At 47.9% G+C, this 24,613-nt stretch overlaps 1 protein-coding gene across 2 annotated transcripts in view; it reads left to right on the plus strand.

Moving 5' to 3' along the window:
• Adamts17 (ADAM metallopeptidase with thrombospondin type 1 motif 17) overlaps positions 1 to 17,587 on the plus strand; it is a 303,487-nt gene extending 285,900 nt beyond the window's left edge. For both annotated transcript variants that reach the window (XM_076935565.1, XM_034511269.2), the window contains 2 exons: positions 13,424 to 13,601; positions 14,876 to 17,587. In XM_076935565.1, the coding sequence (XP_076791680.1) occupies positions 13,424 to 13,601; positions 14,876 to 15,042 (345 nt within the window). In that variant the 3' untranslated portion in view covers positions 15,043 to 17,587. The remainder of the gene's footprint in view (positions 1 to 13,423; positions 13,602 to 14,875) is intronic.
• The last annotated feature ends 7,026 nt before the right edge of the window (positions 17,588 to 24,613 follow it).

Genomic DNA, 24,613 nt, shown 5'->3' on the forward strand with positions numbered 1-24,613 from the left:
GCAGTCACTTAAGTCATAACAGGCAACGCATTTACTACTTGTGTGCCTTAGTTTAGATAATTTCTAACTTCTCTCTTTACATCCCTTACTGGTTAACAGACAAATGTGAAACACCTGAAGAAGCAGTCTAGGAGTTAGTTCTGGGGCCTGGGAACATGAACTCAGTTTTTGGTCCTGCCCTTAGGATGGTGCTTGTTCCTGAGATGGCTAGACTCAGGATACCATCTCTAACAGTCCCACGCAGGCAGTTTGGTTCTGCCTCTGGCTTCTTGGAAGAGGAGGAGCCTGTCTACTGGAAAGCTGGATCCCAGATACTAATACCCACAGAGATTCTTATGCTGTACCCCAGCCTGTATCAGATCTCAACACCCCCCCCCAAGACTTCCAATGCAAAACAACGAGTATCTCCTGCTGTGCCGAAATGAAGACTGGATAACTGAATTTGGAGAAGACCAAAAAAATCTTTCCTAAGGCCATAGGATCATTCCCCAAATGAAACTGATACACCCCAGAATCATGACCATTAGTGAGGTTCAGCGGGGCTGCCAGGATGAATCTCAGGTAGAAGGAATCTAACTTCAAAGCTGTTGCAAAAGAACAGTGCAACCCTGCGAGGCTCTGAGTGCTGAGTAGAGACAGCAGCGAACCATAGGTTTAGTGCTCTAACTCTCCACAAGGCTATCCTCACCTGAACCTCAAAGATGTTCATGCATCCCAAGGTCTAGACAAGGATATCCCAAGCTCTTAGACAACTAAGCTCAGCCACCTATAACACATCACTCTGTTCCCACTGCTATGACCCGGGGTAACAAGACTGTTCTCATCCAACTTGACTTGACCTCATTACTTAAGCTTCCCTGACCCACAGCTATCCAGGCCCAGCCTTGGAGGAACTGATGACCTTTATGGCCACAGGCAGTCCTGGTCAGAGGCTGAGATGAGTTCTAGGACCACACAAGCCCATGTACTATTGGGGGTACAAAGTGACTGTTTCTTCTTTGTTGTGCATCCTGTGTCTCACATCCCCATTCTTCTCTAGCCAGCCTCATCAGTCATTCCTCTCATTGAGAAAAGGAGATTGGAGCAATTAAGCCACTTGCCAACAGTCTTCTGGCAGAGTCCAAGATCTTGGACCCCAATTTAGTCCTCAGGGCATAGGGTGACTTTGGGAGTCCAAGGGCTGGTAGCCTTATGAGTGCTTATGACCTTAGAGTGCCATGGTCCATCTCTGGCATCATGTCTTTCCCCTCTGGTTTTGAGGAGGGTTAGGTACTTTTGTTTTCTTAAGGACTTTGAATTTCTGCTACAAAGAGTAGCAAGGTACCAACAATGGTTAGAAACAGGCCAAGAAAAGATCCCAGAGTGCTTTGCAGCTCTGCAAACTCACTGGTCATGTGGCTCCCTCTTCCATTTCTCTTAGTTCCCTCCCTGCCTGAGGATGCTAACACAGTATCCCTCAGACTTGCCGGTCCTCTCATCTGTCTCAGGAGGCAGAGGTCACGTGTTCTCCTTCCTAGCCAGGGCTTGGTGGATGAATGCTTCCTGGCTTTTCAGAGCAACTTGTAGGGAGACCAGAGTGCCCACCTTGACATTGCCAGCTTGGTCAGTTGTCCCTGGCATTAAGAACGGGGATCCATAGAATGTAATGCCCTCCCCAGACCATGGCTACTTTACATATAGGCTGAGTGGCTATGTGTGTTTGTGAATCAGCTACCCCAACCCAGCCACAGCAGCTCTGTGCAGAGCATGGCCAGCCCACAGACCTACAGGGATTTAACTCCATGGGGGATGTTCCCAGTTCCCATCCCCGATGATCAGGGAAACATCCATCAAGCCAGATCGCCTAAAAGTTTGCTCTGTTATACAAATCAGAACCCAGAGATGCTAAGTTACATGTGTATGCAGGGTCAGCTGGGAACAAAGAGGAGTTGAAAGGGCATAGATGTGATTCAAGAATCACCCCCAAAGCTGTCCGCCCTATCACCGTCTTTGATGCTGCCATCATTGGAGTTGGGGGCTGGGGACATCCCCCATCCAGTTAGAAATTTTCCTATGGTTTTCCTTGTCTGCCTTCTTTGGCAAGAAAGGTAAATAGGACTCCTCATGGGACCCCTGACCTCACTCTCCAGGTGATGGGAACAAGGGATGTGGGTGCCACTGTTTTCCTCTGACTAATAAGCAAGCAAACTGATGGAAAATAGAAGACTATTGCTCTGAGCCATCCTACCCTCCTCATATCAGTAGGACCCCGTAATTGATGGGAGGCAACGTCTTCACAGCCAGTACTGAGAGTAGGCTGTGACTGGGGCTCCTAGAAGGTGTGTCTTCCTACCCATACAGTCTTAGATCCCTTCCACCCAAGTGCTGTCAAGAGAAGTAAGCCTGTCCCAGGGAGGTGATAGGTGGGACACACCACATACCGGCAGACCTAAGGATTACCACCCATATGTAAACAAGGCTTACAGTGAAACCACCAAACTAGACAACTCTGTGGGTAAAAAGAAAGATTTATTGAGGCATCAGAACTGCCAGGCTGTGCAGAGAGAACAGAAGGTGGGGAACGCCTTGCCAGTTTCAAGGAGGTATTTTGTGGTAGGGGGAGGTGCGCAGGCTGGAACAGCTTGGGAACTAGTAGAAGGGGGGGATCATGGGCCAGAATAGCCTGGGAGCTAGTGTAGGGATTTTCAATCCTTACAAGCTTATTTGGGTTAACAGGGAACCAAGATGCCCCATTGTCAGAGTTAGTTGGCTATGGGGGATATGAGGGTGGGGTGGGGAAATAACGAAAGTAATGGGTTTTCCTGACAAACAGAAACCCATTTCGCAGGGTGTCTGAGGATGCCAAGTTTAGGTGGTACTCCTTCTGTTGACCAATCATAGCCCAGCCTGAGCTGAGCCCAGACTGTCATTTAGGACAGTGTCAGCAGTGTTGCCATTCTGGGGGCCCACTTTGGACCTAACATTGCAGCCTTTTGTTTATTGTTAGGAACAACTCTACTTATCTAGCTGCTTCTGAGTGGAGATGTCATGAGGACGTTCTTTAAAAGGCTGGAATGCCTGGTGAGAGTCAGACAGGCAGGCTATGGTAGGAGACCTGCAGAGCGCCTATCAGAAGCATCTGGTTTACATTGGGTTATTTTACCGGTTCTCTCCTGAAACGTGGTTCTGAGTTCGTCTTCCTCCCTCTGGATGTGAAACGTCTCTCTTAGATGATACCTGGTGAAACAGCTTGCGCATATATATTTTATTTGGGGTGAACGACGCCTATATAAACCTTGGAGAGTGGGAAGGGGTTTTTCAAGTGAATTTACATCAGCTGGAGCTTAAGGTACTGGGAATGCCTCATCTGCATGGAGAGATGCTTGCTGGGCAGGCTCTTACCAGGAGAAAGGGACTTGAACCTGTGATTTTGACAAGAACTACGTGACATTCCTCATGTGGAGGATGAGGATGGAGATCAGGCTCCCCAGATAAAGTCAGACAGAGAAGAGGAAGCCCCACTACAAAAGGGAGTCCCCCATTTTGGGCCGAGCTTAGGGAGCTGTCTGGTCATGGTGGACTGTGACATTAATAGCAGGGTTTCCTAACACTGAAAGACCCTGATGAGACAGGGAACGATCAATAATACTAGAAATACTGATATCAGTGGGCCAAGGAGCTGGAGGATCCAGGGATTCCCTCCAAGGGAGACCGAAGGAAGAGTCCGGCATAGAAGTCAGCCCCTGGAGGCTGTGCTTTGTGGTCCAGCTCCTATAGGTCTTTAACCCTCTTTCCCTGGCTGGGCTGCTCCACATGGTAGCAACATTCTTCACTCAGGAAGGGGCAAGGGCCTCCTTTCTGGATGTCAATGAATTGAGGGCTTCCCAGTTTGTAGGCCCACCAAAGCTAATGAGATGACCTGGCTTGGGATCAGCCTTAGTGCCAAGGTTGACCCCTGGAAGCTGTCTGCCAGCTGAGTGGATATCTGTGGTAATTACAGACTGTGGACAGAAGGTAAAGCTAAGGAATTTGGAGGGGGTCTTTATTTCAAACCTATACTTGAAACTTCCAGGCCTGGCACCACCTAGAAGGTAAGGAAGACAGAGAACATCAAAAAGGTCGAGGAGGAAAGAACCCATCCTCAGGGATAGGCAGTAGGTGGGCAAGCTTAAGCTTTGCCAGCCCCATTGACTGACTGGGGTACTTATCAGACAAAGGATCCAGAGCTTACTTGAGCTGTGATAGGTGGGTCCAAGCCATGACTCTCTGAAGCTTACATGAAATTCTGAAGTTGACAAAAAGTGATAAAAGGTTTAGATATATCAGCAAGACCACTGTCTGTTATAATCTGTATTGAAGTCCTCCTTGCAGAGAAAGCAGTTAGTAAATGTCTGCAAACAGCTGGAACAGACTCGTGTTTTGAGCCATAGCAAAAATAAAGCCTGAGAAGTTATCAACCCAGACATGAACTCTCATCTGTGATAAGACAGAAATCTCCTGGCACGAAAGAGAACCAAGGAAGAAGAACTCAAAGGCCCAAAAGACAAATCTGGGACAGAAGCATGAATATTCTTTCTTCTGCCTGCCACCCTCCTACCTCCATCTTAAGAGGACTGGGCAGATAGGAATTACACAGAGCTATTCCAAGCACATTGAAAAGCACTTTGGGGGGGGGGGGAGACAGAGACAGAGACAGAGAGAGACCGAGAGAGAGAGAGAGAGAGAGAGAGATTGAGATTGTATTTTAAAAAGAAAACCAAGGGGAAAAATTGAGAAATTCCATTTCTGCTACCCTAGACCCAATCAGAAGCATGGCTGCTGGAGCCACCCTGCCTGATTCTTACATACTGTATGCTTTCTTCTGCAGCTCTCAGGCTTGATCCTTCCGCTTCCTCATCATGAGGTTTCTAAAACCCCCTTCTCCCCATGGTCCCAGGAAATCTAAAGTCCCACCTCTGTCTCCCTGCCCAACCATTAGCCGCTGGCAACTTTAGTTACCAATTAGAGCCACCTGGGGGCCAGGCACCCTCAGTGTCTGGACATGCAGATTCCTGTGGTGATTGTGGGAGCCAAATGAACACAAATTGCATTAGAAACAATCTACCATACCTGTCCATCTATAAATAGTCAACCATTTACACAGGTATAGGTGCATGGTTATTGACAGCAGCCAAACCAAGTGTGATGGTTTGTATATGTTTGGCCCAGGGAGTGGCACTATTAGGAGGTGTGGCCCTGTTAGAGTAGGTGTGGCCTTGTTGGAGTGTGTCACTGTGGGTGTGGCTTTAAAAGCCTCGTCCTAGCTGTCTGGAAGCCAGTTTTCTCCTAGCAGCCTTCAGATGAAGATGTAGAAGTCTCAGCTCCTCCAGTACCATGCCTGCCTGGATGCTGCCATGCTCCCACCTTGATGATAACGGACTGAACCTCTGAACCTGTAAGCCAACCCCAATTAAACATTGTCCTTATGAGAATTGCCTTGGTCATGGTGCTCACAGCACCATGTTAGGGTAAAACCCTAACAAGACAAGAAGCAAGTCCTTTTAAAATTATCATTGCATCATAAAGTGTAGTAAAAAGCAATCTTTAAAGTCCATAGCAACAGCATGATAGTTTGGATTTTTTTTTTTTTTTTAATTGAAATCTGTTTGTGGCTTCGCTTATATCAGCCAGGAAGCCTGTTAGCTCCAGGAAAACACAAGGCCTGACCTTTACACTTGAAACCAACTTAGGCTGGCAGGTAACTGAGCCTCAGTTTTGAAGTGTTTTTATTCAAGAGACTCGGGTAAGAAAAAGTTTTACCAAAGTGAACAGGAAATATGGATCAAGTGGCTTTCATATCAATTAAAAATGACAGTCTTATCCATTAATCTGGATAGTCAACCTGGGCTCCTCTGTGGTAATCTTGATGGAGGTGTTTGGTGCCAAGGTCCCAGAGCACATCTGAGAGATTTTCCTGTAGAGGAGGAACTTGGAGAGTGACCTACCTTGGCAAGGTGAAGGGGGACGGCCAGCCTTCCAGGGTCCAGCCTGTCCATAGTTTTTGTGGGTCCTAGGGGTGAGTGAGGTGAAGTGCAGTTCTTTGCCCACTGAAGCAGGCTCCAGGTGGAATCCATGGGTACCCTGTCTTCTTTGGAGGTGGCCTCAGGGATGCTGTGAAAATCTGGCATTTCTGTTCATTGTAGGAAGCCTTTTCCATCTTCTGCTTCTCCCTCCCATCAAACACCTTAAATGTCATACTCAGATCTCTCTGAGGGGTTTGAGGGCTTTTAACTGGCCTCTTAAGTTCTTCAATATACCTGATTTTTAATATTATTTACACTAAACAGACTTTAAGCTTGTCTTCAGTTACTTGCCTCAGGCTTAACTTTAATAACATACACAAAAGACTATATATAATGGAAGATATAATTTGGTCTTTCTCTCCAAGTTTGTTTCCAGAAATAAATTATATAAATACGTAGCATGACTACAAACATAGTTCTGGGCACATTAAATTTGATAATCTATAAGGTGACAGACCATAAACTTTATGTTTTAATTATCTTTAGCAGTTTATAAGGATTCTTAATTTTATCTCTGTTACATTTGTGCCTTAAACTTTATAAGTTTTGAATAACTCCTCCGCTTGCATTGCTGGGGTCTCTGCTTACTGTGGACCTGTGGTCACCTTACTGGGACTCAGCCAGCACTACCTGAGCCTTTGCTCTGCCCTAGATCCCATGCTAACCCACAGAGATGCAAATGGTAGGCCACTCCATGTGCCTTCAGGGCCTCCTGACCAGCACAAGGAAATGCTAAGCCCCAAGAGCAAAATAAAGACTAACTGTTATTTCTGCAGAATCCTTGGCAGAGTACATCCACTCATGTGACCCCATTTGACCCTCACCACCATCTCTCAGGTTTCCAGATGCTGAAATTAGGCTCCCATTGGTCCCTAGCCTGTCTGCAGCTTTCCTTGGGGTTCCATGTCTCCCCACTACTAGGGATGGAGAGGACAGTGCTGATGGGAATCTTCTTTCCTCAGAGGAGGGACTTAGAGCTATCATTGCAGTTGCCTCCATGCCAACCTCTGAGGACTTCCTAGCCCTTGCAGATCATCTGTAGAAGCTAGGCTTTCATGCTTCCTGACTTTAAAGACCCAACCTGAATCCGGGTGTCAGATTACAAATTCAGAGTTAGGGGAGGCACTGGAAGCCAAGCCAAGCTGAAGGGGGAGGGCGTGCATGAGCGCATGGGGCTAACTTTTCCTTCCATGTCAGAATTAGCACGAACATTGTGAAGATTTTCATTATTGTCCAGACCAGCTATTTCAGGTTTCAACAGCTGCCCCAGTTTGTGCTGTTCCTGCCAAGACTGGAGGGAAAACTGTCAGGAGAGCCTTTGAAGAACTTCTGACTTTTCACCAGCCAGGCACCTTTCAGACAAACAGAAAGTGGAGCTACTGACAGTTCCCGCTCCATCTTTACCATCCAGAACCTGCTTCCGCTGCCCTGGGAGTTCCTTCCTGCCTCAGTCTACCCAGAGCAGCCTGAGCTGAACCCCTATGCCCCAAACAAGTTCCCACAGGACACCATTTCTCTCATAAGATTTAAAAAATAATAACAAGTCCTGAAAGCATCCCATTAGAATGTTCTGTTGCTTACAGCTGGTCACAGCTGAGAATAGAGAGTTCTTTCTTGCCAGGAGGGTGTCACAGGACAGAGCCTCTGAGCTGCAATGGGGACCTGACTCCTCTCTACTAGGGGTGGCCAAGCATGGAATCATAAGGCACAAGGCACACACCCTGCCTCTGAAAGGTGGCACCTGATTTCCTACAGGTGCATTTATTGAGCGCCTACTGTGCTCTAAGCACGTAAGGCTACTTACTAGTTATTAGCTATTAGTGTGAGAACTAACTAGAACATCCCTAAGCCCAGTACACTGTCAACAGGCAGGTCCTACAGTAATGGCTATTACAATTACTGTTTTTTAAAAGGTGCCAAGCAATACTGTTGCTGCACAGTGTCACAAGGGTCTGGTGACCTGTTTCCTCCTGTTTACCTAAAACTCTCTACCCAGAGAGAAATCCCTTTTTCCTAGTCCCTTTGTAATTTCCTTTAAAAGCCTATGAGAAAAATCCACGATTAATCTCCCTTTTTGCCTTGTGGGTCTGCATCCTGACTTTTGTTGTGGTGGTGGGGTATTTCTAGCTTCTTGTTTTGTTTTTGGATTATACCGTGGGTGAGGGTGAAAGCCAGGTTGTCCTCCTGCATGCTAAACAAGTGCTCTACCACTGAATCAGGCCTGCAGCCTATAAAACCTTTATTTCACTATTGCGCCCCCACCATGGCACCTCACTCAGCCAGTGTCTTTGATTCCTGCCCTTCCTGCCCCAACTGACAGTGTGGTCACCAGGCAGCAGACAATGTGTTTTATAGATGTTTGTTACAGAAGGAACAGGAAGAGAACTGTCCTTCACGGGCCTGAAGATGTGCTTTCCTTCATGGATTTATGGCTGGTTTACTTCTGTCTCGGTTTAAGTGAGTCTCAGGGAGCCAGCCACATTAAATGCTGATGAAATGAGCCACTTTAAAAGGGGGGTGGGGGTGGGGGCAGCGGAGAGAGCTTCAAACAAGACCAGATCTGTTTTTATAGATGTGTTTGCTTAGATTGTAAAAGCCTGAAAAAAACAGCTCTCTGAGCAAGGCTTGGGGCAGAACCCGATGCTATCAGGACTGCCTGTCATCTCTTCCGTGTTTAATTAAGTCTAGGGCCTCAGGGGAGGTCACAAGAAAGGAATTCAGAGCAGGTCTCTGTTCTCTGTAACTTGAGCCTGGGGTCCCAGAAAGGTGCCATGAAAAAAACAGCTCCTTCTCTGCCAGAGTGGCCCCTATTTGTGCTCCTGGATATCTGGCTGAGGATCAACCAGGAGCTAGATCCTACTGACAGCTACAGCTCAAAGGCACCAAGGAGGATGGCCACCTCCAGGTGTACCTGCTGCAGCTCCCCCCCTGCCCCCCCCCCCCCAGCCAGCAGCTTTATCCTTGGTCCTGCTTTTGCAGCTAAAAATAATAGTAGTTCTAATGTTTGTTGAGACCTATAATATAGCAGACTCCTGCAGGGTCCCGCCAGGCCCATTCCCCACCCTGATATGATAAACACCTGCCTAACAGACTCCCTGCAGAGAGTTAAGCTGTGTGGCTCTTAGGTAGGGGCAGGCTCAAATCAAAAGTGAGAATTCTCCATTCTTATTTATTTCCTGAGAAAGTCTTCAGTACAGAATACCTGGAAAGAAAAGTTAACCCCAGAAACAGTTTAGGACTTTCACAGTAAAGTCCTTAATGCTATGTCTTCAAAACATGCATATTAGAACACACTCCTGTGGTCAAAAGTGATGTGATTGTAGCCTACTCCTCTCAAACACAGGAAGGCATCACCTGAGAGGCAGACTCCGGGTTCAGCTTCTAGATGGATAAGCAAAGCCTCAATGTTCACAAAAGTTTCCTCGGGTGATCTGAGTCAGATGACCATTGGCTGTGGGAGCAGAGCCCTCTAGGACTCCTGGTAAAATGTGGCAAAACTCAAGTAAAATCCTTTCCTGGGGCAGGGTTTGCAGGACCTCCACCAGAATGGACCCTGGCTCATGCCTGCCTCGGAGTAACAGATGTCCCTGTTCAAGAACGTCAGAGGCATCATCCATCCACCTCAGGCTCCCTGGAGCTCTTGAGCCTTTTTATAGGCTGGGGAACTAAAAGCCATCAAATGTGCTAAGAGAGATGATGCTAAGCTTCAGAACTGTGGTCCCTGGCCACCCATCAGATCTTCATCCGGTACAGCCTCTAATTCATAGGATAGGATAGCCTGGGGAATGAGGCAGCTGACCTTAGAAAGACCCTTCCCACTGTCAAGCTCGGGGGCCTGCATCAGCCTCAGAATTTCCTTGTGGAATGTACCTGCACATTGGCAACGGCAGAGGTGCCAGCCATTTCCCTGAGCTGTTCTTAATGAAACCAAAACCTTCAGAGGGGATGCTCATCTTCAGGGTGCCCGTGGGTGCATATGAGTGGTCCACGCCATGATCTGGGGAGAAAGGCGTGCTCACGATGCTGTGGTTAGTACACGTGTCCCTCTCTTCCAAAAGCAGGCTTCTCCACATCAACTCATCGCAAAAATGAGATTGGCTGTACAGCAGCCACAATTCTGCTTTGGCCAGGAGCAGAGTGTTTTCATAATTACGTGGCCAGTTTTATCTGAATATCCGTTATGATAATAATGTCTTAGGAACAAGTCACGTGACCATGTGTGTGTGCACATACATGTGTTTGTGTGTGCTCTCTCAGGCACACATACCATAGCATACATGTGGAGGTCCGAGGAAACTTGGGGAGATGAGTTCTCTCCTTCGAGATGTGGGTCCTAAGGATCAAACTTGGGTCCTTAGCAACAAGCAATTTTACCTCCTGAGCCATCTTACTGGACCTTAATTTAATTATTTAGACTCGTGTTCTAGGCATCTGGGTTTAGACACAAGCCATTTTCTTTCCCTAGAATTTTTAAACTGGGCCTTATGAACTCGCCACCGAATCAGATAGCAATCATGTACACTACAATGGGATGTTTGCATTGTCTGCGCCACCGTCTCCCCTGAGACACCTGTGTCATATGTGTCAGGGCACGCATAGTCATTGCCGGCTAGCTTTGCTGAGAGAGCACATTTTGAATGGGACACTCCCTCGGGACACTCTGGCACACACCTCCATGTACATTTGCACGTGCTGACCCAGCTTTGCTCTGTGGTGGATTGACTCGTCACCTGATGGAATGGCTCCAAATTAGTGTGACATTGCATAGACATGGCATCGTACCAGATGGTGTGGCTTTGCTCTGCTGCTGTGAGTTGGCTGCTCTGACAGTGCCACCGACCTTACTCAAATGGACTATGCAGTGTAAGTAAGTGCACCTACTTTTCCAAGTGATCTTTATACGTCTTAGGCCATCTCTCTTCTGTGCATTTATGAGATCCTGTCTCTAGGAGTAGATAGTTAAATGTTTTGCTTCGTTTTTTTTTAAACCCTTGTGCCATCATCATAAGACCCATAATGACCCTTGATGGAGGTTACGCAGATGAGTGGCGTTTTCCCAAATAGTACTTTGGCTAAAAAATATTGGAAAGCACGCCTCCCTGCTGCTCCTGAACTTGGAGCAGTTTTGTTCTTCCGAAAACATTAAGTGTTATTTTGACGGGAGGCTGCCGTGGCCTCGTCTGAGCACACCTGTCAGCTATACATAAATTCAGCAGTGCAAGCTGCAGCTGGCTGTCATTCTAGCTTAATTATGCTTAGCTGGATATAAATACATGATGGCCTCATAGGAAGAGGCCTTTGCCTTTTCTACAAGGCACAGAAACTCGGGTTAAGTTGGGGGCTCACAGTTCCAGATACCCACTACATCCACCTGAAGAACTTGAAATTAAAAAAGGTAATGTCCATGGTCTCCCCTGATACATTTTTTTTTTCCAGAGGTCAGGACATCAGGATTTTTTTTTTTTTTTCAAAGCTTACTGGGTTAACCCTGTGCCAATCCTAGCTTCATGCAAGATACCCTTAAAAAATACATTGCTCAGCTCCTGCTCCATGTTCAAGGGCTTTCTGTTAGTGGGAACCTCCTTATGTGACCTCAGCACCCCTCAGACATTTATGAACCCTGGTACTCCTGAGGTTAAGGCTAGCACCTAGAAATCTGCATTGGTGATGAGGGATGAATTCTCCAGGCTGCAAGAAACCTCTGGTGGGTGTGTCTGGGATACAGAACTGGGCATGAAGCCAGGAGTAGGGCCAGCCTTGCATGTCAGGGAGAGAGTCCGAGCTGGTTTGAACATGCTGTGACAGCCCAGTGGAGAGCTGCCTGTACTTTACCACATGTTCTGTGATTTGAAGATTGGTGATCTTTCCAAGCAGCATTCCCTTGAATGTTTACACTTGAGAGTGAAAACACCAGCATGACCTTGCTTGTCAGACAGGAAGGCAAAGCCTCCTGCTCCCAGAAGTCTCTCTGAACAGGAGCTGCCAAAGCCCACCTGGGCAAAATAGTACCACCAATGCCTCCATGAGCCTATGACTTCCATAACCTCCGAGGTAGGCCCTCCTTCTACTCCAGGGGGACTCTGGGAAACACTGAGCAGGACAGCACCTGGCTTTCTCTGTGCACACACAGCGTAAGAGAGTTCCTTTCCTCCCCTTCCCTGGGCGCTGTGATTAACTCCAGTTGGGCTGTTGTGCAGCCTGGGCCATATTAAAGTTTTGCAGAGTGTTCTCAGTACCCCATAAATCAGAGAAGTGAGGGGCTCTGGGGACACCAGATGAACAAGGTACGCACGTGGATGCGGTTCTTAACTTGGGAGGAAACCAACTTTGTGGAGAAACGGTTCCAAGGGTCCTGGAGACAGTAAGAGCCGAGGAGCCAGGTTTGGGGAGAGGACAAAACCACCTTGGGAAATACAGTCATGTGCCACTAAACATGGAAGGGACTCAGGAAAGCAACGCTAGGGAAATTGGTCCTTGTGCAACATGGAGGGCGTGTCCATAAGCCTCGAGAGCCAAGAGCACTGTACATGGACTCCCCTTGCAGCCACAAGATGCTGCAAACACAAGATCCTGACAACTAACACTTTTCTAGGACTGCAGTACTCTACGTGTTGTCTGTGGTAGAGATAGCCAGGGACACTGTTCGTTATCAAATACCTCCTCTTGCTCATAGTTCGGTGCTGTGTTTTTAAAGAAGAGCAGTTGTGTTTACAACAGTGTCACCAAAACATGGGGCTGATATCCCCTGGTTTGCAGAGAACAATCTTGGCATCCTCACTTGATGATCTTTGTGTCTTATAAAAACACTAATCTCATCCCAGGTGCCCTTTCCTCGGTACCTTACCTAACCACTTCTGTGTCAGTGGCATCACTGGGACAAAAGACCTGACGAAAGCAATGTCATATTTCAGGTTTCAGGTGGGAAAGTCAATGACAGGAGTAAAGGTAGCTGGTCACATCGTGCCCACAGTCAGGAAACAGGAAGCAATGATTGCCAGCACTCAGCATATTCGGTCCAGGACCTCAGCCCATGGCATGGCACCACTCACACAGAGGGTGGCTCTTCACCTCAGCCCAACCTAGACATGATTGCCTCCCAGAGATGCCCAAAGATGTGTTTTCATGGTGATTCTAGATCCCATCAAGTTAGCAATCGAGATTAACCAAAGCCTAAACTACCTATATCAGCCACTGAGGGGTTAGGGATTCAGTATAATATGCTTTGAGGCTATCTCATGCCACCCTGAAGCATTCTTCCAGCAGGTAGTGAGCACCCTTGACATGCAGATATTGCGGGCCCTTGGGAATGACATGCCCAGGAGCAGCTGTATGGGAGGATCATGTCATAGATTCTCAGCTCAGGCTGTCCCTGTCTCTGGCAGTGCTCGTCCACCTGCGGGAAGGGGCTCCAGTCGAGAGTGGTACAATGCATGCACAAAGTCACTGGACGCCATGGCAGTGAGTGCCCAACTCTCTCGAAGCCAGCAGCCTACAGACAGTGCCACCAGGAAGTCTGCAATGAAAAGATCAATGTGAACACCATCACCTCCCCGCGCCTTGGTGAGTACCTCCCCTGACCCTGGTTTCTGGGTGCAACTGTTCCCCTTGTGGTAAGCCAGAAAGTCATCTTCTTTGAGCAAGCTAAAGGGACTGCCATTTGCTAGGGCTGAAGAAGGCTCAGAGGTGTTCGACCATCCCCTCACCCTTCTGCCTACACAGGTAATATCCTCAATCCTGCACCAGTGTGTGAGGTGGGTGAAGAGCCTTGCTTCTTGCTAGAAAGATCCTCTAGGATGTCTAATGGGCATCTCTTTGCCATGATGGGTCTGCACACAGGCAAGGTGGAAAGGTTATATTTTTTTGTAAGCAGTTTGACTGTGGTGCTCAGAACAAGACTGCATATGGATCTACCACAGTCTAGCCAGTGATTGGGATAAACCAAGGAACATCTAATGTATCGACAAATACCTGTCCAAGGAAACTTAAGGAAGGGGTTATTCTGGCTATGCTTTAAGGGTATCCTCCATATCATGGGGAAGTCATGGTGGACGGACAGTGAGATTGATGGTCATGCTGTGTCCGCAGTCAGGAAACAGAGAGAGATACACACAGGTTCTCAGCTTGCTCTCTCCTTTTTATTCATGTCAGGCCCCCAGGCATGGAATGGTACCTACACCCACATTCAGGACCAGTCTTCCAATCTCAGTTAACCCATTCTAGATGATTCCTGATGGGCATGCCGAGTGGCTTGTCTCCTAAGTGAACCAATCTTCTGTTAGGTTAACGACACTCACCACCACACTACCCGGAGCTCTAGGCAGCTTCCATCTGAGCTGGGGGAGCTGCTGAGCATTGAGGTAACAGCCATGTCTACTGCCAGCATAAGTCTGCTTGGTATCTTTTCAGGGGCCTCCTATGTGCGGGGTGTTCTCTCTGAAGGACTAAGACCCTGAAGGAAATGTGAGCCTCATGTTTACCCTTCAATTGGGCACTTTTTCAGATCCTTTTTTTAAATGACCTCTGTTCCACGTCACCATGTTTTGTAAATGCCAACAGAGGCTGTACCGTCCATCACAGACCAGCTCTTCCAGGCTCAGGAGCAAGTTGTCTAGTGTCTCTTATTCTGAAAAGCCAGCACTAGTATCTCAAGCAGGGGACTGGGCTGGCTGCAGAGTTAGGTCCATTGGAGAAAAGCACTTTTCATATATATAGCCCTCGAGGTCCATACGTTTATGCAAGGCTAACGTGTGCTTGAAGGGAGACGAGACCTATGGGTCATTTCTGTGTATTTAGCCATGACTTTAACCTCTCTGTTCTTTCCACTGTCCCCTTAGCCGCTCTGACCTACAAATGCACACGGGACCAGTGGACGGTGTACTGCCGGGTCATCCGAGAGAAGGACCTCTGCCAGGATATGCGATGGTACCAGCGCTGCTGCCAGACCTGTAGGGACTTCTATGCAAATAAGATGCGCCAGCTGCCCTCTCCACCAAGCTCGTGACGGACAGCCAGCATAGTGCTTGCTCAGTGCTCTGACTCAAGGTCTGAGGCGTGGCAGTTAGTGAGTGGAGAGCCCTCACCCTACCCAAAAGCACACCAGCCCTGCAGCCAGGACCCCCAAAGCTCTCCTCTGCTCCCACAATAAGGCCACCTCAAGAATCCAGTTGCCTAGAGCTGGAGAGTAGACTTGACATTTGCCATTAGTCCTTTGAACGTAATATACTGTTAACAGCCACTGGATGGCTTTCTAAGGAAAAACGACACAAGAGTCATAAAAATAATTTTAATTTCCAAGCTCCTATGTACCTCAAACGGGAACACCTCTGGTAGATAAAAATTATACACACAAACACACACACACACACACACACACACACACACGAGAGAGAGAGAGAGAGAGAGAGAGAGAGAGAGAGAGAGAGAGAGAGAGAGAGAGAGAATTTAGTGCTTCTATTCTGGCTTTCTGTTGACATTTGCATTCCTTGGGCTTGATGTAGCTTTTATGGAAATGAGACTCCACATTAGAAGAGGCTCTGTCCTGAAAGTCAGCAGTGCCCTGATCAACCAGCCTCTGCTAACAGCTTCTCTGGAAGAGGGATGAGCTGCCTTCCTACAAACCCAAGAACCAAGACTTGGTTTCTGCCCATCTCAAAAACAAAGTCTCAAAATCCTTAGAAATCTCATCCCTGAGAATTTAAATCTGAATAGACCAACGAGAAATCCAGTGCCACACAGCTCTGTGCGCCACCTGTGTGGGAGAACATTCCCGAAGAGCTGGATTTGAGAAGGTATCTGCTTTTCAGAGCTCAGCTGTGTATCCCACAGGGGGACAGGGGAGCCTCTCCTCAAGGTGCTAGGAAATGGGACAGGCATGCATGGTCCAGGCGTTGCTTCCTGACATAAAGGTGCCCTCAGCTTCCTCAGGGGTGGCCGGCTCCCAGTCGCATCCACTCTGGCCTGCACTCCATAAGGCTTTGTACCTTATATACGTGCTACAGCTTGGCAAAGCAGCTTTCCAGTGACATTGGCCTTTCTAAGTTAGGATGACGTTTGCGACACCTTGGGATACACATCAGTCCTGGGTTCTGCAACATAAGGCTTCAGTATCTGGACACAAGGAAGATGTGCCAAGGCTTGTGGAGGAACAGCATGTGGTTGAAACATCCATCAAGACTTCTCCTACCCAATGCGTCACAGTTAGCACCTTCCTTATTCATGGCATGGAAAGATGGAGAAAGTTCTATCTTTCCTCCCCATGCCATCACCCTCACCACAGAACTTTCCCATCTCCAGAAGGCCAGAGAAGTGCCAGACTGACCTCTCCAAGAGCAGACCAGCTGATAGACTCGCAGCTGCCCAGGAGGTTCCACCTCTCCAAGAGTTTTCATGGGTGCTTATGAACTAACTACCTTGAGAGGCCCATCTTCTCCTGGTGTCAGACGGAAGTGCTCACTTGGGCCAGTTTCCATGGGGTCATCTCCAAGTACTTCTTGATTTATTACTGGTGCTGTTTCTATTTTTGTTTTGGGTTTTGTTCTGTTTTAATTTTTACTAGCCCATCACACAGACATGGTCAGAGTGGCAGGGAATTTGTTTGGTTCCACTTGAACTGAGAAAGGAGTGTTGAGAAGACTCAACTCCTTAGGTGCTCTGAGAGTGTCAGGATGAAGTAGCCCACTGGTTGTCACCCCAGTGCTGTGCTAAACACTGCCCCCCCCCCCAGCTCAGGCCTGGTCACCAGCTGTTTCAAAAACCCACAAATTCCAGGGAGCTTCAAAGGCAGAGGGGACGGTGCTGTCGATTTTCCCTCCGCCCAAGAGATTCTGTTAGTTTACACAAAGATATTCATATTCTGGAGCCAGAGATCAATGAGAGCACCAGCATAGCCCGCTCAGGAGGCCACGCAATCTTCCTTGTGGATCTGCAGAGGCAGACCGAGGCAGAGCAAGTCCCCATAGGTGTGCACTGTCCCTGGTGCCTCTGATGCCTGCCCCTAGTCACCTATCACCTGAAGGAGCCCCACACCACAAACGTTAAGCCCCTCACACATGCGCCTTCCGAGCAAATGCTGGCATCTTCACTTTGAACACCACAATGTCATTCTACCATCAAAGCTCTGGGGTCACAGTGGTGGTGCCCCTGTGTTAAACCCACACTGTCACTGTCACTCAAGTACTGTACCCTCATTGGTCCCACAGATATGTCCCTAGCGTCTCTCAGTCTTATGGTGCTATTCACACTGGTGCAAGACAAACCACTCGCCATTGTCTGTGGCTTGATCAGAACCCAGAAAAGGAGCCGTGGTGGCGACCTCTAACCTCTGCTCTTCTGCCATTTTAAAGCCAAATGTATATAGTTCCCACTAGTTAACTTACACTCAGTACTGTATCCGTGGGTTTTGTTTTGTGTTGTTTTACTTTGGGGTGCTGGTTATGAAAGAACACAGAAGAGTAGACGACAAACATCAAAAGACAAACATAGCCGTGAAAAACTCAGCATTTCTTTGGGAGCAAATTGAACATGTGTAATAAAATGTTTTTCCATAACAGTGTTAAGATCTCTGGATAGAAGACAAGAGCCAGTCCTCGGGGGCTGATGGAGGGGGTGGTGTCCTTCCCTGCTGCAGCAGTAGCCTGGTGCTTCTGAAACATGGTTGTGGGGAACTGTGGCCACTGTCTGGAGACCACTAGTAAATGCAGTGCTGGCGGATGCCTAAGTCTCCCCAAAGGAATGCTAATAAATTCTTCAGTCCCTGGCCTTTTCCCTGTCTAGGGATGCCAAGGTCTGGCAACTCCTTCACTAGGCTGCTGGATGACAGTACTGTAGGCAACCTTAGAGCACAAAGCCTGGTCACACCATACATGCTCACATCCCTAACAACCTGAGGGCAGGGACACGACACCTGTACTGTGTCTTTATGACTGGGACTGCCACATGGGGCCTATCTGGGCCCATAGTAAGAGAGGGATATTCCCTCTTAGTGGGGAGAAAGAGCATTAAGGTCAGAAAAGTATCCAAAATTTGCACCAAATGAAGACAACGTGTTTACCAGAAAAACTTTCAAAGTCCCCCGTTGTCACATCTACCAATCCGATTTTCATTGCCATTGTAATATCTGAGGCAAGTAACTTTATAAAGAAAGCTTTAGGTTGGCCCAGGGCTCAGAGGTTCCAAGGTGAGGAAGTTACGTAAGATGCTGGCCAAGTCTCAAGGCAGCACAGAGTATCACCTGCCGAGACACAAAGTGCGCTTGTGTGTTTCCTCTGGCCTTGTTCCCTCTTCTGAAGCTGCCAGGATAGAGTGAGGGCGGCTTTGCCCCACGACCTTATCTAATCCTGATCATCTCCCATAGGCCCTAACGACCAGAACACCACAGTCAGACTAAGTCTCTACCTCTTAAAGCTTTTTAACTTGTAGATTAGACTTACTTCTGCAAGAGTTCAGGGACCAACCGTTTTTTTGTTGTTGTTTTGTTTTATTTTGTTTTGTTTTTCACCTCAGCTCCTGGAAATCTGCAGTTAGTGTTCACACTCAGAACCATCTCTCTCCTGTCCCTAACACTCGAGGAAGCTTTCTCCTTCCTCAGAACCTTCTGATGGAAGAGGGAGGCTAATATGTAATAATTATTTAAACACTGGGTAGGGTAGCCTCAGTGTTATCTGGTTTGTTGGGTGAAGCTGTCATGGTTGCTCAATGGTGAGATTTTAGTAGAACAGTCCAGAACACAGAAGACCAGAAGGCCTCCTGGGGTCCCACAGTCCTGTTGTGCAGACCAGCCTAGAGACCACACAACAGGAAATACACAAGCTACAGGAACTTCAAGGACAAAGTGAGGACTGTTGGGGAGCTGGTTGATCTTTCAGACATTGACTACCCGGGACATTGGTGTTTGCTCGCTCCCTCCTCCTCTCCCTCACTCTTCTGCCAAAGACCCCAGCAAAAGCCTCCCCACTTCCCACTAGGAAAATCTGTCTGCCTCTGTGTCCTTCAGTCTGAGAGTGAAGCAGTGTTCACTGTCCTGCAAAGCCACACCACACCAAACAGTGCCCTCTGCTCTTGACTCCTTGCTGCCCTGCAGCCTGCTCCCTGGTTTTCATGCCCTGTTCTACCCTGACATAGGTTTTGATGGGTCACCAATGACTTCCCAGTGTCAGGTTGCTTAGACCAACTAAAGACCTCTCCAGCTCCCAACAGCCCTCCCCCTTACTAATCACCACCCCCAGCTTCTGTAGCACCCCATTCCTGACCTTCCCATTAGCTCGAAGTAGCTTAGGCTTCGCCCTGTACCTGCCCTTCACCAAGATCCAGGCTTTAAAAACTAGCAGTGTCTCTCCCAGAGCATCCTTAGTCCTGGAAACTTCTGAGAGCACACACAACTCCCCAAAGATGTGGTTAGTCTCACGGGAAGCTCCAGGCCTGTGATGGGCCAGTGACAGAAGAAAGAAGAAAGTCAATTCATCCACCCTGTTGTTACAGGGCTTCCACTGATCGGAGGGTACCCACCCACATTCTGAAGACAATCTGGTCTGCTCGGTTGTCTGATTCTGATGTCTGGATGAAGCATTCAGACCCACTCAGACATGCCTTAGCAGCCAGCTAGGCATCTTCTGGCCAGGTAAAGTGATATAATATCAATCACTGCACGTTGTGACATGTGACACTCACTGTTGTTCTGCCCCTGGGGTCTCATTCAATCTCCACATCTGGTTCAGACTGTAGCTCCAAGACTGAATCATCTCAGGCTCGTGCAGATGTGGCTCCTCCTCAGTGGTCCTAGGTACCACTTTCTCTGTATCTTACAGTTTCTCTGTATCCGTGAATACCTAAGAGAAAGAGGTAGGACAGGCAAAGGGATGGACGCTACACCAGTAGGGAAAGAGAAGCATTCCATAGTCCTTGCATAGCAGCTCTGAGGTTTGCTTTGGGCATGTGTTTCTAGGCTGTCCTGCTACTGAAGCATTGATTCTGCATGGGCAACCCTAGTCCCCAGAGGACTCCCCCTGGACACTGAGCCAGGCCCTTCCTCTACTGCTGAGCCACACCCCCAGCCCAAGGCTCTCCTCTTTAAAACTTCAGGACAGGCTGCCCTTGAACATACTCTAGCCCAGGCAGAGCTTGATTTTGTAATCCCCCCCCCCCCCTTCTGCCTCAGCCTTCTGAGGAACTAGGATTACAGAAGCCTGTGTCGCCACGTTTAACTTTGTCATTTATTTTTGACATAGGAAGCAGGACACAGCATGGTGTGGTAGTCTAGCCCAAAGTGTCTGAGGCCTCTGCTCTATTGATAGACAGGTGTCTGGCCCCGCCTGGCTCCCGTTCTGCTCTGAGGGGAGGGGTGCATGTTTCTTACTGCAGCCTCCTGCATACCTACTGCTTCTTGTCCATCTGTGGTTATCTTCATGTCCTGGATGAGGTGTGCCAGTGTGATTCTGCAGAGGCTCTATGCACTGTCAGCTCTGTCAGAGCAGAGTGGGAAAGCTAAACATTGGCCCTGAGGAAAGCCTTCCTGGATGCTGTGACCTGCCCCTCCTGCGTGTGAACTGCTTTGCTCTAATAGAGATGGAAGAGCACATAGTCCGTGGCCATTCTCTTTGCCAGTGAACCATGTCATCGTGCCCTAACCAAGATCCCACACCTGGCAGAGACATTCACCCGGGCTAATTCTTGGTCAAAGCTATGGAAGTTCTGGCCCACAGCAAGCAAAGGCACTTAGTGTTAAGAGCACTAACCTGAGTTCCATCCTGATATCCACCTGACAGAAACAGAGAACCGACTCCACAAAGTTGTCCTCTGATGTCCACGTGTCGTAACATGTGCATGCTATGTTGTGACATGTCCATGCACACATACTTCTCACCCACATAAATATAATTTTACAAGTTGCAAAAGTCCCCTGTCAACACAGGATTCTAAAATTTTTAAGGCTAAGATGCCCATTACATGGAACTATGTTGGAGACATCATCTCCTGCCTTCCTTCTTTACATCTTTAATGAACACACTAAAATATCCCATCCTTGGGGCCGGTTAAGATAGCTCAGTGAGAGAGCACGTACAAGGTACTACATTCTGTCCTCAACTCCATATCATATAGTAAGCTGACATTCTTACTAGGTTAAGTATCACAATTTACTCTTGCGCCTACAGAGAGGAAGGCAGTTGCATGGGCTTCACCTGGCCTGCCCCACTATAGTGGTTCTTTATGGCCCAGGCCCATCCATTCTAATTCTGTATTCATAGTCATGGCGGATGATCACTGGGTGGCTTCATGGACCCACAAAACACTATGAACCAAAATGGTCCTGAACCAGGACTATATATTATTTTACTTCTAAAGGGAAGACTATGGGGTCACACTGGCTCCTGGCTACAACCTGGATCCAGTGTGCGGCAGCAATCCAAATGTCTAGCACATTCCCCTGCACAAGGAAACGGCTGAAGATTCCTTTGGGGGAAGATCGGAACGGACGGCTTTCTGAGCTTTCTTCCCGAGACCCAGCTTCAGTCCGTGGATTCTGAGCATGAAATCTGGCTGAGAGTAGAAATCAAAAAATGTGTTACGAGTTTTAAGGGAACGGTTGTTCCTGTGACCATCCACCCCTGTTATTTAGTGTATAAACTGAGTCAGACCCTTGTCAGACCACACTTACCCTGCCCTAATAGATGGTTCTATTGACTGTCTGTTTCTCTATAGCTAATGACCTTTTCCTGCATCTACAATGACATTTCCATGCATTTTAATAATTACACTTCCCAGTTTTTTACTATTAAGAAAAGCTATACAAGTGTGAGAGAGATGGTGCAGCAGTTAAGAGCGTTGACTTCTGTGCCAGAGGACTCTGGTTACAACCTCAGGGATCACATGGCAGCTCCCAACCATCTGTAGCCCCAGTTCCAAGGGATCTGATGTTCTCTTATGGCCTCGTGGGCACTGCATGAGAGTGGTGCAGTCAAACATACAGGCAGAACACCCGAACACTTAAGTTAATAAATATCTGTTGTGGTAGACTCCTAATAATCTCATCTCTGTCACTTCCCTACCATTATAAAGATGTGGCCTGGCTGTGGATGGTTCACACATCTTTAATCCCAGCACTTGTGAGGCAGAGGCAGGTGGATCTCTGAGTTCAAAGCCAGCCTGGTCTACACAGCAAGTGCTATGACTGCCATGGCTTACAAAGACTCTGCCTCAAAATCAAAAGCCCTGCCCCAAGCCCTCCAGTTGTAAGGAACTGGATCCCTTGGGCTGCCAAGGAAGCTGTCTGATGGAGTCCTTCACTTTCAATCGGTGATTAATCAGCTGCAGTGCTTTTCTTGTTTCTTCCCTGCATCCCCAATGTGTAGCAAGTGTCATTGTATCATGGCCTGATCGATCACATCTCGATTTCCGCACATCTTTCAAAAGACTTGAGCTAACACACCATCAGGGAAGGTTTGGTGATAGAGGCTTCTGTTCTCCAGGGGAGCCCTCATATCCAGATGATTGTCACTCCAAATTTCCACTTTAGGATCTGCTTACTAGGATTACTAGTAGCACCAATTATATTACTTTAAAGTGGTGGTTCTCAACCTGTGGGTCCTGATGCCTTTAAGGTCAATTGACATTTTCAGGAGGGTTGCAGATCAGATATCCCGCATATCAGATATTTACATCATGATTCATAATGGTAGCAAAATTAGTTCTGAAGCAGCAACAGAAATCCTTTTATAGTTGGGAATCACTATGACAGTAACTGTATTAGAGGGTCACAGCATTAGGAAGGTTGAGGACCATGAGCTTAGGGTCTCTAGAACCAGCCTCCGAGATGAAGGTTGGAGGCTCACTGCCCTCAGTTCTGCTGGCCACCCAATGCACTTACCATAGCCCTCAGCACAACATCATGATAGAGAACAGGATTGACAGATGATGACAGCCTGCGTGCACTGCCAACAGGTGCCACTGGTTTCTGTCTCTATGTGTTTATATCTAGTCTGCTTCTCTGTGTCTCTGCCATCACCAGGTGCAGAGTCACAGGCTCCTTGATGTGGTCCTGCTGTAGCTTTCTGTTTTAGTCACCTTGGAATGGGTGATGTACAATACACACAGCAGAAGTTTACTGCCCAAGTCCTGAGTGATGGGAAGGAAGGCCACGGTTCAAGTTCCCAGTGTCAGCTGAGGGGTCCCCTGCTCCACAGATAGCGGCTTCTTACTTCACATGATAGAAGGATAAATCCACATCTCTTAGGCCTCTTTGTTAAAGATCCATGAACCTTGCTCCTGAAGGCCTCATCTTCATGGCTGAATCTCCTCCTAAAGGCCCCACCCCCAAATCCCAATAAAGATAAATTTTCAAAACATGAAATTTGAGGGACTACAAACACATATAGCATTATATGACCCTTTATTTCTGGTCTCTAAGACATCCTCCATTTCACAGCCAGGGTATATTTGAAGGAGAGAAAATTAAAAGGAAATCATAAAGAGAAGTACAGAGCATGCCCTGCCCAAACTCCTCCACTAGCTTGCCCTGGTCCTTCTGCTGCTTCCCTCCACTCCCTCCCTGAGCTTCCCACACATAGCACCAGACAGACTCCACTGTGCTCTGCAATCTCTTCATTCTCTCCCTATGGCATAGGTATTGTCCCCGCTGTTGGCAGTGTTCCCATCCACCCCTGCAGTGCTCCCTAGCCATATACACCTGCATCTGGCATGTCATAACTCAAGTGTGACCCTTCAGGTAGACATTTCCTAAGTAACCCCCCTAATGTGGCTGTTGTGTTTTATAAAAAGATAGGAGAGACCAGAGATATGTTTGGTGGAGGCGCAGTATGGTGTCAGGAAAGTGGGTGCCTCTGGGGGCTCATGATGAGACATCCCTTCCCGCTTTGAGGTACCAGCCAAACAATTATGATATGGTATAGAATAGAGTTTATTCAGTGCATGGGGAGGGGAGTAGAGAAAGGCAGAGAGAGAAGGGGAGGGGGGAGTAGAGGCTGACCATGAGCAAGTGGAGAAAGATGGAGAGGGGAACGGGGAATGTCTTAGTCAGGGTTTCTATTCCTGCACAAACATCATGATCAAGAAGCATGTTGGGGAGGAAAGGGTTTATTCACCTTATACTTTCCACACTGCTGTTCATCACCAAAAAAGTCAGGACTGGAACTCAAGCAGGTCAGGAATCAGGAGCTGATATAGAGGCCATGGAGGGATGTTACTTACTGGCTTGCTTCCCTTGGCTTGCTCAGTTTGCTTTCTTATAGAACCCAAGACTACCAGTCCAGGGATGGCACCACCCTCTCCTCATTATCTCTCCTTTCTTTTCCTCCCTCTCCAGGTCAGAGGATCACACATCTCCAAGTCAACTCCATCGAGATGCAAACCCATCCACTAAGGACCCATCTGCTGGTTTCCAGGAAGTAGGGCTGCTCTAGGGGTTGTGTTCCTCCATGCCTTTGCAATGCCACGACCACTTTTTAAAAGGTACCCTGCAGCTGTTCCCTTGCAAACTCACTGGTCCTTAAGAGTTTTAGAGTCTCTGAGCACTCACTCCCAGCTTGTGTGTGCCAGTCACATGTTCAACTCAGGATGCATCT

Source organism: Arvicanthis niloticus, chromosome 1, assembly GCF_011762505.2.
Source record: "Arvicanthis niloticus isolate mArvNil1 chromosome 1, mArvNil1.pat.X, whole genome shotgun sequence".
In the NCBI taxonomy this organism is placed as follows: domain Eukaryota; kingdom Metazoa; phylum Chordata; class Mammalia; order Rodentia; family Muridae; genus Arvicanthis; species Arvicanthis niloticus.